At 43.5% G+C, this 17,142-nt stretch overlaps 1 protein-coding gene across 6 annotated transcripts in view; it reads left to right on the top strand.

Annotated features, from left to right (window-relative positions):
• The first annotated feature begins 315 nt into the window (after positions 1–315).
• Positions 316–17,142, top strand: part of LOC135098953 (serine/threonine-protein phosphatase 6 regulatory ankyrin repeat subunit B-like) — a 51,983-nt gene continuing 35,156 nt past the window's right edge. Inside the window, exons 1-4 of one of the 6 annotated variants that reach the window (XM_064001379.1) lie at positions 316–341; positions 4,139–4,258; positions 14,742–15,042; positions 16,167–16,480. In XM_064001379.1, the coding sequence (XP_063857449.1) occupies positions 4,190–4,258; positions 14,742–15,042; positions 16,167–16,480 (684 nt within the window). In that variant the 5' untranslated portion in view covers positions 316–341; positions 4,139–4,189. Of the gene's footprint in view, positions 342–428; positions 445–3,732; positions 4,259–14,741; positions 15,043–16,166; positions 16,481–17,142 lie in introns of those variants that run through there. The other 5 variants (XM_064001381.1, XM_064001385.1, XM_064001384.1 and 2 more) reach the window with 5 other exon arrangements.

Genomic DNA, 17,142 nt, shown 5'->3' with positions numbered 1-17,142 from the left:
AAAACTAATGTTTCTTTTCTTCACGTTAAAAGTCAGTCAAGTCAGCAGTGCAATGAAAGTCAGCAGCCAGACAACGCAAGTGTTGCTTCATGAATCAGTCTACCAACTTTGTTTTCCTACTGGCACAGACAGAAAAGGTCACGTGGCTGCTCCTGCGAGGCGATGGAAGTCATCAAATACAATGATTTTTCCAATGCCCGCCTCCCCAACTCCCGCCACCAGTGGTGTGATAGGAGGAGTAATCTTATCACTCTTTCCTCGCTTGTCGGCTGTTGGCGGTGGCGCGAACACGGATTGTGCCTCTGGTGGCACCACTGCCGGCGTTGGCAAGCAAGGAGGAGGTGAGTGTTGAGGCTGCTGCAGCGCCGAACGAAAGGGAAATGGTGATATTCACGATGATATTCACGTAGCATCGGCAATCATTATTTCTGTGTCTTGTATCAGGTGTGTACCTCAGCAGTGCCTGTGTGTTCATATTCTTTGTCATCACTGAAACACTAAGTGAGGGCCGGAGGGCCGAGTGAGGTATCAGTGTGAAATGGATTCAGGATACCTTGTTAATATATGTTACACACATACACACACACACACAATATATATATATATATATATATATATATATATATATATATATATATATATATATATATATATATATATATATATATTCTAAATCTCATCTTCTTTTCCTCACTGAAACTCAGGTGTCTGAGGCAACTGACAGTAGCCCCTTTTCTGTTCCCTCCTACTTTCTCTATCCTCATTTTCGATCCAAAGCTGGATGCTGCGTTTATGTGCGCAATGACTTAACCTGCTCTCGTGCCCACGCTCTTGAATCTTCCGAGTTTTCCACCATCTGGCTACGACTACAGAGTCACTCTCATACTAAATTTATCTGTGCTGTATACCTCTCTCCTAACTCCTCTGACTATAAGAAATTCTTTGACTACTTAACTTCCAAAGTGGAGCACATTCTGACCCTCTTCCCTTTTGCAGAGATCTCCATTCTTGGAGACTTCAATGCTCACCACCAGCTTTGGCTTTCCTCTCCCTTCACAGACCATCCTGGTGAACTAGCCTACAACTTTGCTATCCTCCATGACCTAGAGCAATTGGTGCAACACCCTACTCGTATTCCTGACCGTCTTGGAGATACGCCCAACATTCTTGACCTTTTCCTGACTTCTAATCCTTCTGCTTATGCTGTCACCCTTTCTTCTCCGTTGGGCTCCTCCGATAACAATCTCATATCTTTATCTTGTCCTATCACTCCAATCCCTCCTCAGGATCCCCCTAAGCGAAGGTGCCTCTGGCGTTTTGCCTCTGCTAGTTGGGGGGACCTGAGGAGGTATTTTGCTGATTTTCCTTAGAATGACTACTGCTTCCGTGTCAGAGACCCGTCTTTGTGCGCTGAGCGCATAACAGAGGTGATAGTGTCTGGCATGGAGGCGTACATTCCTCACTCTTTTTCTCGTCCTAAACCTTCTAAACCTTGGTTTAACACAGCTTGTTCTCGTGCTATACATGATAGAGAGGTGGCCCACAAAAGGTACTTAAGCCTTCCATCACCAGAATCTCATGCACTTTATATTTCTGCCCGGAACCATGCCAAGTCTGTTCTCCAATTAGCCAAAAACTCCTTCATTAACAGAAAATGTCAAAACCTTTCAAGATCTAACTCCCCTCGTGATTTCTGGCATCTAGCCAAAAATATCTCCAATAACTTTGCTTCTTCTTCTTTCCCTCCTCTATTTCAACCAGATGGCACCACTGCTATCATATCTATTTCTAAAGCTGAACTCTTTGCTCAAACCTTTGCTAAAAAGTCTACCTTGGACGATTCTGGGCTTGTTCCTCCCTCTCCTCCACCCTCTGACTACTTCATGCCATCTATTAAAATTCTTCGTAATGATGTTTTCCATGCCCTCGCTGGCCTAAACCCTCGGAAGGCTTATGGACCTGATGGGGTCCCTCCTATTGTTCTCCGAAACTGTGCCTCCGTGCTTGCACCTTGCTTAGTCAAACTCTTTCAGCTCTGTCTGTCAACATCTACCTTTCCTTCTTGCTGGAAGTTTGCCTACATTCAACCTGTTCCTAAAAAGGGTGACCGTTCTAATCCCTCAAACTACCGTCCTATTGCTTTAATTTCCCACCTATCTAAATTTTTTGAATCAATCCTCAACAGAAAGATTCTTAAACATCTATCACTTCACAACCTTCTATCTGATCGCCAGTATGGGTTCCGTCAAGGCCGCTCTACTGGTGATCTTCTGGCTTTCCTTACTGAGTCTTGGTCATCCTCTTTTAGAGATTTTGGTGAAACTTTTGCTGTTGCCTTGGACATATCAAAAGCTTTTGATAGAGTCTGGCACAAAGCTTTGATTTCCAAACTACCCTCCTACGGTTTCTATCCTTCTCTCTGTAACTTCATCTCAAGTTTCCTTTCTGACCGTTCTATTGCTGCTGTGGTAGACGGTCACTGTTCTTCTCCTAAATCTATTAACAGTGGTGTTCCTCAGGGTTCTGTCCTGTCACCCACTCTCTTCTTATTATTCATTAATGATCTTCTAAACCAAACTTCTTGTCCTATCCACTCCTACGCTGATGATACCACCCTGCACTTTTCCACGTCTTTTCATAGACGTCCAACCCTTCAGGAGGTAAACATATCACGCAGGGAAGCCACAGAACGCCTGACTTCTGATCTTTCTAAAATTTCTGATTGGGGCAGAGCAAACTTGGTATTGTTCAATGCCTCAAAAACTCAATTCCTCCATCTATCAACTCGACACAACCTTCCAGACAACTATCCCCTCTTCTTCAATGACACTCAACCTTCCCCCTCTTCTACACTGAACATCCTCGGTCTGTCCTTTACTTATAATCTGAACTGGAAACTTCACATCTCATCTCTAGCTAAAACAGCTTCTATGAAGTTAGGTGTTCTGAGGCGTCGCCGCCAGTTTTTCTCACCCCCCCAGCTGCTAACTCTGTACAAGGGCCTTATCCGTCCATGTATGGAGTATGCTTCACATGTCTGGGGGGGTTCCACTCATACTGCTCTTCTAGACAGGGTGGAATCAAAAGCTTTTCGTCTCATCAACTCCTCTCCTCTAACTGACTGTCTTAAGCCTCTCTCTCACCGCCGCAATGTTGCATATCTAGCTGTCTTTTACCGCTATTTTCATGCTAACTGCTCTTCTGATCTTGCTAACTGCATGCCTCCCCTCCTTCCGCGGCCTCGCTGCACAAGACTTTCTTCTTTCTCTCACCCCTATTTTGTCCACCTCTCTAACGCAAGAGTTAACCAGTATTCTCAATCATTCATCCCTTTCTCTGGTAAACTCTGGAACTCCCTGCCTGCTTCTGTATTTCCACCTTCCTATGACTTGAATTCCTTCAAGAGGGAGGTTTCAAGACACTTATCCACCAATTTTTGACCACTGCTTTGACCCTTTTACGGGACTGGCATTTCAGTGGGCATTTTTTTTTTATTAGATTTTTGTTGCCCTTGGCCAGTGTCCTTCCTACATAAAAAAAAAAAATATATATATATATATATATATATATATATATATATATATATATATATATATATATATATATATATATATATATATATATATATATATATATATATATATATATATATATATATATATATATATATATATATATATATATATATATACAGTCACACACACACAACTCAGGACACCTCCCAAGCGTGGTGGGTGAGCCTGTACAGCCTACCTGTGGCTCCAGGCCACAGGTATTCGTGACAACACAACAGAGTCGCCAGCTGTGAGTGAACACTTTGATCTCAATGAACGTGGCACTTCAAGGTCAAGTGGTGGAGTTTGGGCAAACAATTACACCGCTCTTGTATCTTTACTGTTGTGTATATCCCACACCATTATTGTGTGCACGACTAGTCTGTCCCGCGACTATGAAATATTTCTGTCGCGCGACTGTCGCTGTGTCAGGGATCCCACTGTGATGAACACACACACACACGCTTATAGTACTCAAGGAGGCGTTGTGTAGCTAGGACACCTGAGAGTGGCGAGGACTGTGGTGCAGCTGATTCAGGCGCCAGCACTGCTCATGAATGTAACTGTTGTGTGATCTGTGTCAGTGTCTGCTGGCAGACACAGACGAGAGAGCAGCACGCGCCCCGCATCCCGCCATGGCGTCCAGCCAAACTGACTCATCAGGGAAATGGTTTAGGAAATGGATGACACACCTGCTAACACAGGTAAGGGATAAATGGTACTACTGGTACTCTTATTCTTCTTTATCTTATCATCTTCATCTTCATCATTATAGTTTTTATTATAATTATTAGAGGAGTTAGAGGAGAGTCAGTTAGAGGAGAGGAGTTGATGAGACGAAAAGCTTTTCATTCTACCCTATGTAAAAAAGCGGTATGAGTGGAACCCCCCAGATATGTGATATATATCCATACAGAATTACCAGCTGGAAGGATGAAAAAAAAAAAAACTGACGGGGACGACTCAGAACGACTAACTTCGCAGAAGTTGTTTTAGCTAGAGATGAGATGTGAAGTTTCCAGTTCAGATTATAAGTAAAGGATAGACCGAGGATGTTCATTGCAGAAGAAGGGGACAGTTGAGTGTCATTGAAGAAGAGGGGATAGTTGTTTGGAAGGTTGTGCCAAGCTGATAGATGAAGGAATTGAATTTCTGAGGCATTAAACAATACTAAGTTTGCTCTGTGCCAATCAGAAATTTTAGAGAAATCAGAAGTCAGGCGTTCTGTGGCTTCCCTGCGTGAAATTTTTACTTCCTGAAGGGTTGGACGTCTATGAAAAGACGTGGAAAAGTGCAGGGTGGTATCATCAGCGTAGGAGTGGATAGGACGAGAAGTTTGGTTTAGATGACCATTGATGAATATTAGGAAGAGAGTGGATGACAGGATAGAACCCTGAGAAACACCACTGTTAATAGATTTAGAAGAAGAACAGTGACCGTCTACCACAGAAGCAATAGAACGGTCTGAAAGGAAACTTGATATGAAGTTATAAAGAGAAGGATAGAAGCCGTAGGAGGGTAGTTTGGAAATCAAAGGTTTGTGCCAGACTCTATTAAAAGCTTTTGATATGTCTAAGGCAACAGCAAAAGTTACACCAAAATCTCTAAAAGAGGATGACCAAGACTCAGTAAGGAAAGCCAGAAGATCACCAGTAGAGCGGCCTTGACAGAACCCATACTGACGATCAGATAGAAGGTTGTGAAGTGATAGATGTTTAAGAATCTTCTTGTTGAGGATAGATTCAAAAACTTTAGATAGGCAGGAAATTAAAGCAATAGGATGGTAGTTTGAGGGATGAGAGAGAGGGCATGGAAAATCACATTGCGAAGGATTTTAATAGATAGCATGAAGTAGTCAAAGGGTGGAGGAGAGGGAAGAACAAACTCTGAATTATCAAAGGTAGAGTTTTTAGCAAAGGTCTGAGCGAAGAGTTCAGCTTTAGAGATAGATGAGATGGCAGTGGTGCCATCAGGAGGAAAAAAAGAAGAAGCAAAGTTATTGGAGATGTTTTTGGCAGAAGTCACGAAGGGAGTTATATCTTGAAAGATATTGACACTTTCTATTAATAAAGAAGTTTTTGGCTAGGTTGAAAACAGACATGGCATGATTCCGGGCAGAAATATAAAGGGCATGAGATTCAGGTGATGGAAGGCTCAAGTACCAGTTTGTGGGGCACCTCTGTATTATCTATGGCACGAGAACAGGCTGTGTTAAACCAAGGTGTGGAAGGTTTAGGTCGAGAGAAAGAGTGAGGAATGTACGCCTCCATGCCAGACACTATCACCTCTGTTATGCGCTCGGCACACTGAGACGTGTCTCTGACATGGAAGCAGTAGTCATTCTAAAGAAAATCAGCATAATAGCTCCTCAGGTTCCCCCAAATTAGAAGAGCCAAAACGCCAAATGCAGCTCCACTGAAGAGAGAGGAAAGCCAAAGCTGGTGGTGAACACTGAAGTCTCCAAGAATGGAGATCTCTGCAAAAGGGAAGAGGGTCAGAATGTGCTCCACTTTGAAAGTTAAACAGTCAAAGAATTTCTTATAGTCAGAGGAGTTAGGTGAGAGGTATACAGCACAGATAAATTTAGTTTGAGAGTGACTCTGTAGTCGTAGCCAGATGGTGGAAAACTTGAAAGATTGAAGAGCGTGGGCACGAGAGCAGGTTAAGTCGTTGCGCACATAAACGCAACATCCAGCTTTGGGTTGAAAATAAGAATAGAGAAAGTAGGAGGGAAAAGAAATGGGGATACGCTCAGTTGCCTCAGACATCTGAGTTTCAGTGAGGAAAAGAAGATGAGGTTTAGTAGAGGAGAGGTGGTGTTCTACAGATTGAAAATTATATCTTAGACCACAAATGTTGCAGAAGTTAACGAAGAAAAAGTTGAGGGTGTCAACAAACTTAAGGTCAATACCAGAAGAGCAGCCTGACTTGGGGACACTTGTGGTCACCTCCTAAGAGGCTGGTGAAGGAGTCGCTATGTAAATTTTGAATTGTGAGTGAAGAGTGTGTGTGTGAAATTATTAGATGCATGTATTTTTGTGTGAAGGAAGAGTTGACTGCCCCCTTTTGTCGTGACACACAAAGGGAAACGTTCAGTGAGGTCAAAGCTGGGTTTAATGATAAGTTCACAGCATCCCCTGATCCAGTGCATTAGACCTGACTCCTAAATAGTATAAACTAGTATATAAAAGCAGTATAAAGTAGTATATAATTGAGAGAAGGAGGCAGTAGACACCTGCCGAAACGACAATTACTCCCAGTGAGGTCTAAAGCACTGTTCAGGGGGTACTGTGAACTTATCATTAAATCCAGCTGTGACCTCCATGAACGCTTCCCTTTGTGTCTCACAACACAAGGGGGCAGTCACAGCCTGCCCTTTGAAGACAACTCTCTTCCTCCACACAAAACTACAAGCATCTAATAACACACACACCCTTCACTCAAAAATTTCAAAATCATCATGGCGACTCCTACACCAGCCTCGGAGTCCCCATCTGGGGAGGGGACCATGAATGTCCCCAGGTCGGACTGCCTTTCTGTCGACGACCCAAAGTGTCTTGACACCCCCCTCAACTTTTTCTTCATTAACTTCTGCAACATTCGCGGTCTAAGATTTAATTTTCAATCTGTAGAACACCACCTCTCCTCTTCTAAACCTCACCTTCTTTTCCTTACTGAAACTCAGGTGTCTGAGGCAACTGACAGTAGCCCCTTTTCTGTTCCCTCCTACTTTCTCTATCCTCATTTTCGATCCAAAGCTGGATGCTGCATTTATGTGCGCAATGACTTAACCTGCTCTCGTGCCCACGCTCTTGAATCTTCCGAGTTTTCCACCATCTGGCTACGACTACAGAGTCACTCTCAAACTAAATTTATCTGTGCTGTATACCTCTCACCTAACTCCTCTGACTATAAGAAATTCTTTGACTGTTTAACTTCCAAAGTGGAGCACATTCTGACCCTCTTCCCTTTTGCAGAGATCTCCATTCTTGGAGACTTCAATGTTCACCACCAGCTTTGGCTTTCCTCTCTCTTCACTGACCATCCTGGTGAACTAGCCTACAACTTTGCTATCCTCCACAACCTAGAGCAATTGGTGCAACACACTACTCGTATTCCTGACCGTCTTGGAGATACGCCCAATATTCTTGACCTTTTCCTGACCTCTAATCCTTCTGCTTATGCTGTCACCCTTTCTTCTCCGTTGGGCTCCTCCGATCACAATCTCATATCTTTATCTTGTCCTATCACTCCAATCCCTAATCAGGATCCCCCTAAGCGAAGGTGCCTCTGGCGTTTTGCCTCTGCTAGTTGGGGGGACCTGAGGAGGTATTTTGCTGATTTTCCTTGGAATGACTACTGCTTCCGTGTCAGAGACCCGTCTTTGTGTGCTGAGCGCATAACAGAGGTGATAGTGTCTGTCATGGAGGCATACATTCCCCACTCTTTTTCTCCACCTAAACCTTCCAAACCTTATTTAACACAGCTTGTTCTCGTGCTATACATGATAGAGAGATGGCCCACAAAAGGCACTTAAGCCTTTCATCACCAGGATCTCATGCACTTTATATTTCTGCCCGGAACCATGCCAAGTCTGTTCTCCAACTAGCCAAAAACTCCTTCATTAACAGAAAATGTCAAAACCTTTCAAGATCTAACTCCCCTCGTGATTTCTGGCATCTAGCCAAAAATATCTCCAATAACTTTGCTTCTTTTTCTTTCCCTCCTTTATTTCAACCAGATGGCACCACTGCTATCACATATATTTCTAAAGCTGAACTCTTTGCTCAAACCTTTGCTAAAAACTCTACGTTGGACGATTCCGGGCTTGTTCCTCCTTCTCCTCCACCCTCTGACTACTTCATGCTACCTATTAAAATTCTTCGCAATGATGTTTTCCATGCCCTTGCTGACCTAAACCCTCGGAAGACTTATGGACCTGATGAGGTCCCTCCAATTGTTCTCCGAAACTGTGCCTCCGTGCTTGCACTTTGCTTAGTCAAACTCTTTCAGCTCTGTCTGTCAACATCTACCCTTCCTTCTTGCTGGAAGTTTGCCTACATTCAGCATGTTCCTAAAAAGGGTGACCGTTCTAATCCCTCAAACTACCGTCCTATTGCTTTAATTTCCTGCCTATCTAAAGTTTTTGAATCTATCCTCAACAAGAAGATTCTTAAACATCTATCACTTCACAACCTTCCATCTGATCGCCAGTACGGGTTCCGTCAAGGCCGCTCTACTGGTGATCTTCTGGCTTTCCTTACTGAGTCTTGGTCATCCTCTTTTAAAGATTTTGGTGAAACTTTTGCTGTTGCCTTGGACATATCAAAAGCTTTTGATAGAGTCTGGCACAAAGCCTTGATTTCCAAGCTACCCTCCTACGGCTTCTATCCTTCTCTCTGTAACTTCATCTCAAGTTTCCTTTCTGACCGTTATATTGCTTCTGTGGTAGACGGTCACTGTTCTTCTCCTAAATCTATTAACAGTGGTGATGCTCAGGGTTCTGTCCTGTCACCCACTCTCTTCTTATTATTCATTAATGATCTTCTAAACCAAACTTCTTTTCCTATCCACTCCTACGCTCATGATATCACCCTGCACTTTTTCACGTCTTTTCATAGACGTCCAACCCTTCACGAGGTAAACATTTCACGCAGGGAAGCCACAGAACGCCTGACTTCTGATCTTTCTAAAATTTCTGATTGGGGCAGAGCAAACTTGGTATTGTTCAATGCCTTAAAAACTCAATTCCTCCATCTATCAACTCGACACAACCTTCCAGACAACTATCCCCCCTTCTTCAATGACACTCAACTGTCCCCCCCCCTTCTACATTGAACATCCTCGGTCTGTCCTTTACGTATAATCTGAACTGGAAACTTCACATCTTATCTCTAGCTAAAACAGCTTCTATGAAGTTAGGTGTTCTGAGACGTCTCCGCCAGTTTTTCTCACCCCCCCAGCTGCTAACTCTGTACAAGGGCCTTATCCGTCCATGTATGGAGTATGCTTCACATGTCTGGGGGGTTCCACTCGTACTGCTCTTCTAGACAGGGTGGAATCAAAAGCTTTTCGTCTCATCAACTCCTCTCCTCTAACTGACTGTCTTCAGCCTCTCTCTCACCGCCGCAATGTTGCATATCTAGCTGTCTTCTACCGCTATTTTCATGCTAACTGCTCTTCTGATCTTGCTAACTGCATGCCTCCCCTCCTCCCGCGGCCTCGCTGCACAAGACTTTCTTCTTTCTCTCACTCCTATTCTGTCCACCTCTCTAACGCAAGAGTTAACCAGTATTTTCAATCATCAATTCATCCCTTTCTCTGGTAAACTATGGAACTCCCTGCCTGTTTCTGTATTTCTACCTTCCTATGACTTGAATTCCTTCATGAGGGAGGTTTCAAGACACTTATTCATCAATTTTTGAATACTGCTTTGACCCTTTTATGGAACTGGCATTTCAGTGGGCATTTTTTTTATTGGATTTTTGTTGCCCTTGGCCAGTGTTCCTCCACCATAAAGAAAAAAAAAATATGTAGTAGTAGTAGTAGTAGAAGTAGTAGTAGTAGTAATAAAAGTAGTAGGAGTAGCAGGAGTAATACTAGTAGTAGTAGTAGTAGTAGTAGTAGTAGTAGTAGTAGTAGTAGTAGTAGTAGGAGTAGTAGTAGTAGTAGTAGTAATAGTAGTAGTAGAGTAGTAGTAGAGTAGAGGTAGAGTGAATTTATAGTTAACAACTAATGTTTATATTATAGAGTATTAGATATGGTTGGATGCCACAGTCATTAGCGAGAGCTGGGGCTAATGACCTCCAAGTAATGGAGCCCCTAATTGACACATCAATAAACATGGGGTGGAGGTATTATTTTAATAAGTAGTAGAAAAAAAAAAAAGTAGTAGTAGTAGTAGTAGTAGTAGCAGTAGTAGTAGTAGTAGTAGTAGTAGTAGTAGTAGTAGTAGGAGTACTAGTAGTAATAGTAGGAGTAGTAGTAGTAATAGTAGTAGTAGCAGTAGTAATAGTAGTAGTAGTAGTAGTAGTAGTAGTAGTAGTAGTAGTAGTAGTAGTAGTAGTAGTAGTAGTAGTAGTAGTAGTAGGAGTAGTAATAGTAGTAATATATAATAGGAATAGTAGTAGTAGTAGAAGAAGTAGTAGTAGTAGTAGTAGTAGTAGTAGTAGTAGTAGTAGTAGTAGTAGTAGTAGTAGTAGTAGTAGTAGTATATAATAGCAATAGTAGTAGTAGTAGAAGTATTAGTAGTAGTAATAGTAGTAGTAGTAGTAGTAGTAGTAGTAGTAGTAGTAGTAGGAGTAGTAATAGTAGTAATATATAATAGCAATAGTAGTAGTAGTAGAAGTATTACTAGTAGTAGTAGTAGTAGTAGTAGTAGTAGTAGTAGTAGTAACAGTAGTATATAACAGCAGCAGCAGTAGTAGTAATAGCAGTAGTAGTAGTAGTAGTAGTAGTAGTAGTAGTAGTAGTAGTAGTAGTAGTAGTAGTAGTAGTAGTAGTACTAGTAAATAACAGCAGCAGCAGTAGTAGTAGCAGTAGTAGTAGTAGTAGTAGTAACAGGAGGAGGCAGTAGACACCTGCCGAAACGATAATTACTCCCAGTGAGGTCTAATGCACTGTTCAGGGGGTGCTGTGAACTTATCATTAAACCCAGCTGTGACCTCACTGAACGTTTCCCTTTGTGTTTCACAACACAAGGGGACAGTCACAGCCTGCCCTCTAAAGACAACTCTCTTACTCCACACAAAACTACAGGCACCTAATAACACACACACCCTTCACTCAAAAATTTTTAAATCATCATGGCGATTCCTACACCAGCCTCGGACTCCCCATCTGGGGAGGGGACCATAAATGTCCCCAGGTCGGACTGCCTTTCTGTTGACGACCCTAAGTGTCTTGACACCCCCCTCAACTTTTTCTTCATTAACTTCTGCAACATTCGCGGTCTAAGATCTAACTTTCAATCTGTAGAACACCACCTCTCCTCTTCTAAACCTCATCTTCTTTTCCTCACTGAAACTCAGGTGTCTGAGGCAACTGACAGTAGCCCCTTTTCTGTTCCCTCCTACTTTCTCTATCCTCATTTTCGATCCAAAGCTGGATGCTGCGTGTATGTGCGCAATGACTTAACCTGCTCTCGTGCCCACGCTCTTGAATCTTCCGAGTTTACCACCATCTGGCTACGACTACAGAGTCACTCTCATACTAAATTTATCTGTGCTGTATACCTCTCACCTAACTCCTCTGACTATAATAAATTCTTTGACTACTTAACTTCCAAAGTGGAGCACATTCTGACCCTCTTCCCTTTAGCAGAGATCTCCATTCTTGGAGATTTCAATGTTCACCACCAGCTTTGGCTTTCCTCTCCATTCACAGACCATCCTGGTGAACTAGCCTACAACTTTGCTATCCTCCATGACCTAGAGCAATTGGTGCAACACCCTACTCGTATTCCTGACCGTCTTGGAGATACGCCCAACATTCTTGACCTTTTCCTAACCTCTAATCCTTCTGCTTATGCTGTCACCCTTTCTTCTCCGTTGGGCTCCTCCGATCACAATCTCATATCTTTATCTTGTCCTATCACTCCAATCCCTCCTCAGGATCCCCCTAAGCGAAGGTGCCTCTGGCGTTTTGCCTCTGCTAGTTGGGGGGACTTGAGGAGGTATTTTGCTGATTTTCCTTGGAATGACTACTGCTTCCGTGTCAGAGACCCGTCTTTGTGCGCTGAGCGCATAACAGTGGTGATAGTGTCTGGCATGGAGGCGTACATTCCTCACTCTTTTTCTCGTCCTAAACCTTCTAAACCTTGGTTTAACACAGCTTGTTCTCGTGCTATACATGATAGAGAGGTGGCCCACAAAAGGTACTTAAGCCTTCAATCACCAGAATCTCATGCACTTTATATTTCTGCCCGGAACCATGCCAAGTCTGTTCTCCAACTAGCCAAAAACTCCTTCATTAACAGAAAATGTCAAAACCTTTCAAAATCTAACTCCCCTCATGATTTCTGGCATCTAGCCAAAAATATCTCCAATAACTTTGCTTCTTCATCTTTCCCTCCTCTATTTCAACCAGATGGCACCACTGCTATCACATCTATTTCTAAAGCTGAACTCTTTGCTCAAACCTTTGCTAAAAACTCTACCTTGGACGATTCCGGGCTTGTTCCTTCCTCTCCTCCATCCTCTGACTACTTCATGCCATCTATTAAAATTCTTCGCAATGATGTTTCCCATGCCCTCGCTGGCCTAAACCCTCGGAAGGCTTATGGACCTGATGGGGTCCCTCCTATTGTTCTCCGAAACTGTGCCTCCGTGCTTGCACCTTGCCTAGTCAAACTCTTTCAGCTCTGTCTGTCAACATCTACCTTTCCTTCTTGCTGGAAGTTTGCCTACATTCAACCTGTTCCTAAAAAGGGTGACCGTTCTAATCCCTCAAACTACCGTCCTATTGCTTTAATTTCCTGCCTATCTAAAGTTTTTGAATCAATCCTGAACAGGAAGATTCTTAAACATCTATCACTTCACAACCTTCTATCTGATCGCCAGTATGGGTTCCGTCAAGGCCGCTCTACTGGTGATCTTCTGGCTTTCCTTACTGAGTCTTGGTCATCCTCTTTTAGAGATTTTGGTGAAACTTTTGCTGTTGCCTTGGACATATCAAAAGCTTTTGATAGAGTCTGGCACAAAGCTTTGATTTCCAAACTACCCTCCTGCGGTTTCTATCCTTCTCTCTGTAAATTCATCTCAAGTTTCCTTTCTGACCGTTCTATTGCTGCTGTGGTAGACGGTCACTGTTCTTCTCCTAAATCTATTAACAGTGGTGTTCCTCAGGGTTCTGTCCTGTCACCCACTCTCTTCTTATTATTCATTAATGATCTTCTAAACCAAACTTCTTGTCCTATCCACTCCTACGCTGATGATACCACCCTGCACTTTTCCACGTCTTTTCATAGACGTCCAACCCTTCAGGAGGTAAACATATCACGCAGGGAAGCCACAGAACGCCTGACTTCTGATCTTTCTAAAATTTCTGATTGGGGCAGAGCAAACTTGGTATTGTTCAATGCCTCAAAAACTCAATTCCTCCATCTATCAACTCGACATAAACTTCCAGACAACTATCCCCTCTTCTTCAATGACACTCAACTGTCCCCCTCTTCTACACTGAACATCCTCGGTCTGTCCTTTACTTATAATCTGAACTGGAAACTTCACATCTCATCTCTAGCTAAAACAGCTTCTATGAAGTTAGGTGTTCTGAGACGTCTCCGCCAGTTTTTCTCACCCCCCCAGCTGCTAACTCTGTACAAGGGCCTTATCCGTCCATGTATGGAGTATGCTTCACATGTCTGGGGTGGTTCCACTCATACTGCTGTTCTAGACAGGGTGGAATCAAAAGCTTTTCGTCTCATCAACTCCTCTCCTCTAACTGACTGTCTTCAGCCTCTCTCTCACCGCCGCTATGTTGCATATCTAGCTGTCTTTTACCGCTATTTTCATGCTAACTGCTCTTCTGATCTTGCTAACTGCATGCCTCCCCTCTTTCCGCGGCCTTGCTGCAGAAGACTTTCTTCTTTCTCTCACCCCTATTTTGTCCACCTCTCTAACGCAAGAGTTAACCAGTATTCTCAATCATTCATCCCTTTCTCTGGTAAACTCTGGAACTCCCTGCCTGCTTCTGTATTTCCACCTTCCTATGACTTGAATTCCTTCAAGAGGGAGGTTTCAAGACACTTATCCCCCAATTTTTGACCACTGCTTTGACCCTTTAATGGGACTGGCATTTCAGTGGGCATTTTTTTTATTAGATTTTTGTTGCCCTTGGCCAGTGTCCTTCTTACATAAAAAAAATAAATAAATAAAAAAAAATAAAATATCAATAGTGGTAGTAGTAGTAGTAGTAGTATAAAATATCAATAGTAGTAGTAATAATAGTAGTAGTAGTAGTAGTAGTAGTAGTAGTAGTAGTAGTAGTAGTAGTAGTAGTAGTAATGGCGTTATTAATGTAATGAATATGGTAAAAATGAGCGTGGATTCCTCCTTTGCGTTTTTTTAATCTACCCTTGTGGTAGGTGAGCAATTCATGGCGTCTTTTATTTTTGTCTTAGGAATTAAAAGGTATCAATTTTTACTCCCCTCACACACACACACACACACACACACACACACACAGAAACTGGTTGCTGCCGTGAAAGAAGGAGGGAAGGCAAGGGTGAGGTCGGCCATCGCCAGGGGTGCCAACCCTAAAGTCACCATCCCCACTGATGCAGGGGTGTCGGTGTGTCTGGTGACTGTGGCTGCCGGCAAGGGCCACCACCACCTGCTGCGTTGCTTACTGCAGGCGGGGCTGAATATAGAGGGTGGAGGCACCATCGACAGGACACCGCTGATGGAGGCTGCCGGGAAGGGCCACAACCAGACAGTGAAGGCACTGCTGACCCTCGGTGCGAACCCTCTGGCGACGGATAGTAAAGGTGAGGCTGTGCTGGTGGTGGTGGTGGTGGTGGTGGTGGTGGGGGTGGTGGTGGTGGTAGTGGTGGGGGTGGTGGTGTTAGTGGTGGTGGTGGTACTGTAGGTGGTAAGGGTGGGAGTGAGTTGAGTGTGGTGGTGATGATTTTAGTGGAGGTGGTGGTGTGGATGTGGGTGATGGTTGGGTGGTGAAGTACGAGGTGGTACGTAGGTGGTAAGGGAAGAGGTGCGTCTGGTGGTGGTGGTCATGGTGATGGTAATGGTGATGGTGGTGATGGTAATGGTTGTGGCGGTGGTGGTAGTGGTGGTGGTGGTGGTGGTAGTGATCATAATGATGGTCATAGTTCTGATGACAGTTGGTGGTGGTGGTGATGGTGGTGGTGAGGATAGTGGAGATGGTGATTGTGATGGTGATGGTGGTGGTAGTGGTGGTAGTAGTGATAATGATAGTGGTGGTGGTGATGGTGGTGGTGGGGGTGGCGGTAGCAGGGATAGTGGAAATGGGGATTGTGGTTGTGGTGGTGGTGGTGGTGGTGGTGGTGGTGGTGGTGGTGGTGGTTTGTACCTTTCAAATGACGATATCGTCTGTAATGGTAATTAGCAGTGCGTTTGTTTAATAACTTGTTTTGCTTCATTTCATCATCTTTTTGTCCGTGTTATTAGTGTTACTTTTACAATGAGTTTTAGTACTGGAACAACTGTCTGCGTAGTGATGCATTGCTACTGCGTTATGCATATTAAAGTAAAACTAAAAAAAAAGTTTTAGTGATAATTGAATTGTATGAATTACAATTTGAACTTTCTCTCTCTCTCTCTCTCTCTCTCTCTCTCTCTCTCTCTCTCTCTCTCTCTCTCTCTCTCTCTCTCTCTCTCTCTCTCTCATCCTGAACGAACGAACGAACGAAAGAAGGGACAGGCATATTAATCTTGATGATTAAAATAACAACAACAACAACAACAATAACAGTAATAATAATAATAATAATGATAATAATGATGATAATAATAATAATAATAATAATCATAATGATAATAATAATAATAATGATAATAATAATAATAATAATAATAATAATAATAATAATAATAATATAACATTTTCTGCTCACACACACACACACACACACAGGAAGGACGGCCCTCCACCATGCTGCAGCGCGGGGCCAGAAGCAGTGCGTGGCGGCCCTCACGCCTGTCACCCCTCCCACCCCCGCACACCTCGAGGCAGTCACCCCGGTGCACGCCGCCAGTCACCGTGGCCACGTGGAGGTACTGGAGCAGCTGGCGGGTGCTGGCTGGCCCCTCACCGCTAGGGACAGTGATGGCGACACACCCCTGCACCATGCTGCGGCGGGCGGCAGTGTGACATGTCAGGAATGGCTGGAGCAGCGAGGTGGTGACCCGCGCGTGCAAAACAAGGCAGGACACACACCCAGGGACAAGGTAGGCAGTGGGGAGGGGCATGAGGGTGAGGGGAGCGGGAGGGCAGGTAGGGAGGCAGCAACACTACTGCACCACCACCACCACCACCACCACCACACCACCCTCACAAGGCGTTTTACGAAAGCGCGGATTGGCATATCAAAAGCGCGGAAAACGTTGCTGATATATTGCTATCAAAAGCGCGTCAGAATATCAAGTCAAAAGCGCGTTTTATCACTTACCTCTAAGTCAGATTGTTTATACGTTCAATAACGATCGTTCACCTGTTGTAGGAAAAATTGTATATTTGTTAATTAAGTATAGGATTGACCTTTTAAGTATATTCTTCTTGCACCTTAGTACAGGCTTGTCCTTGCAGTCCTTTATAAAACTTTAAAAAATTTTATAGAAACTGTATAAAAAATATGTGTCCATAAAACCAGTTTGTCATAAACCGACACTCTTGATCTTAACATAAGTAGCAGTCTGGAGCTTTCCTAGTACATCCATGAATACAAATATAGATGGGTGGGATGCATAAAATTGCTCATTGAAATGAGCATGAAAAGATTCGGCAACATTGTTCGTACGCTTTGTATTTGAGGGGATTTCAGCCCACAGCACTGGGGGATATCTTGACTCTGCTGTTACATAATTATCAACCAGATAGTCTGCAAAGCGAA

Source organism: Scylla paramamosain, unplaced genomic scaffold (assembly GCF_035594125.1).
Source record: "Scylla paramamosain isolate STU-SP2022 unplaced genomic scaffold, ASM3559412v1 Contig94, whole genome shotgun sequence".
In the NCBI taxonomy this organism is placed as follows: Eukaryota; Metazoa; Arthropoda; class Malacostraca; order Decapoda; family Portunidae; genus Scylla; species Scylla paramamosain.
The sequence above is the reverse complement of the archived record's forward strand: the minus strand, read 5'-3'. Positions and strand labels throughout refer to the sequence as shown.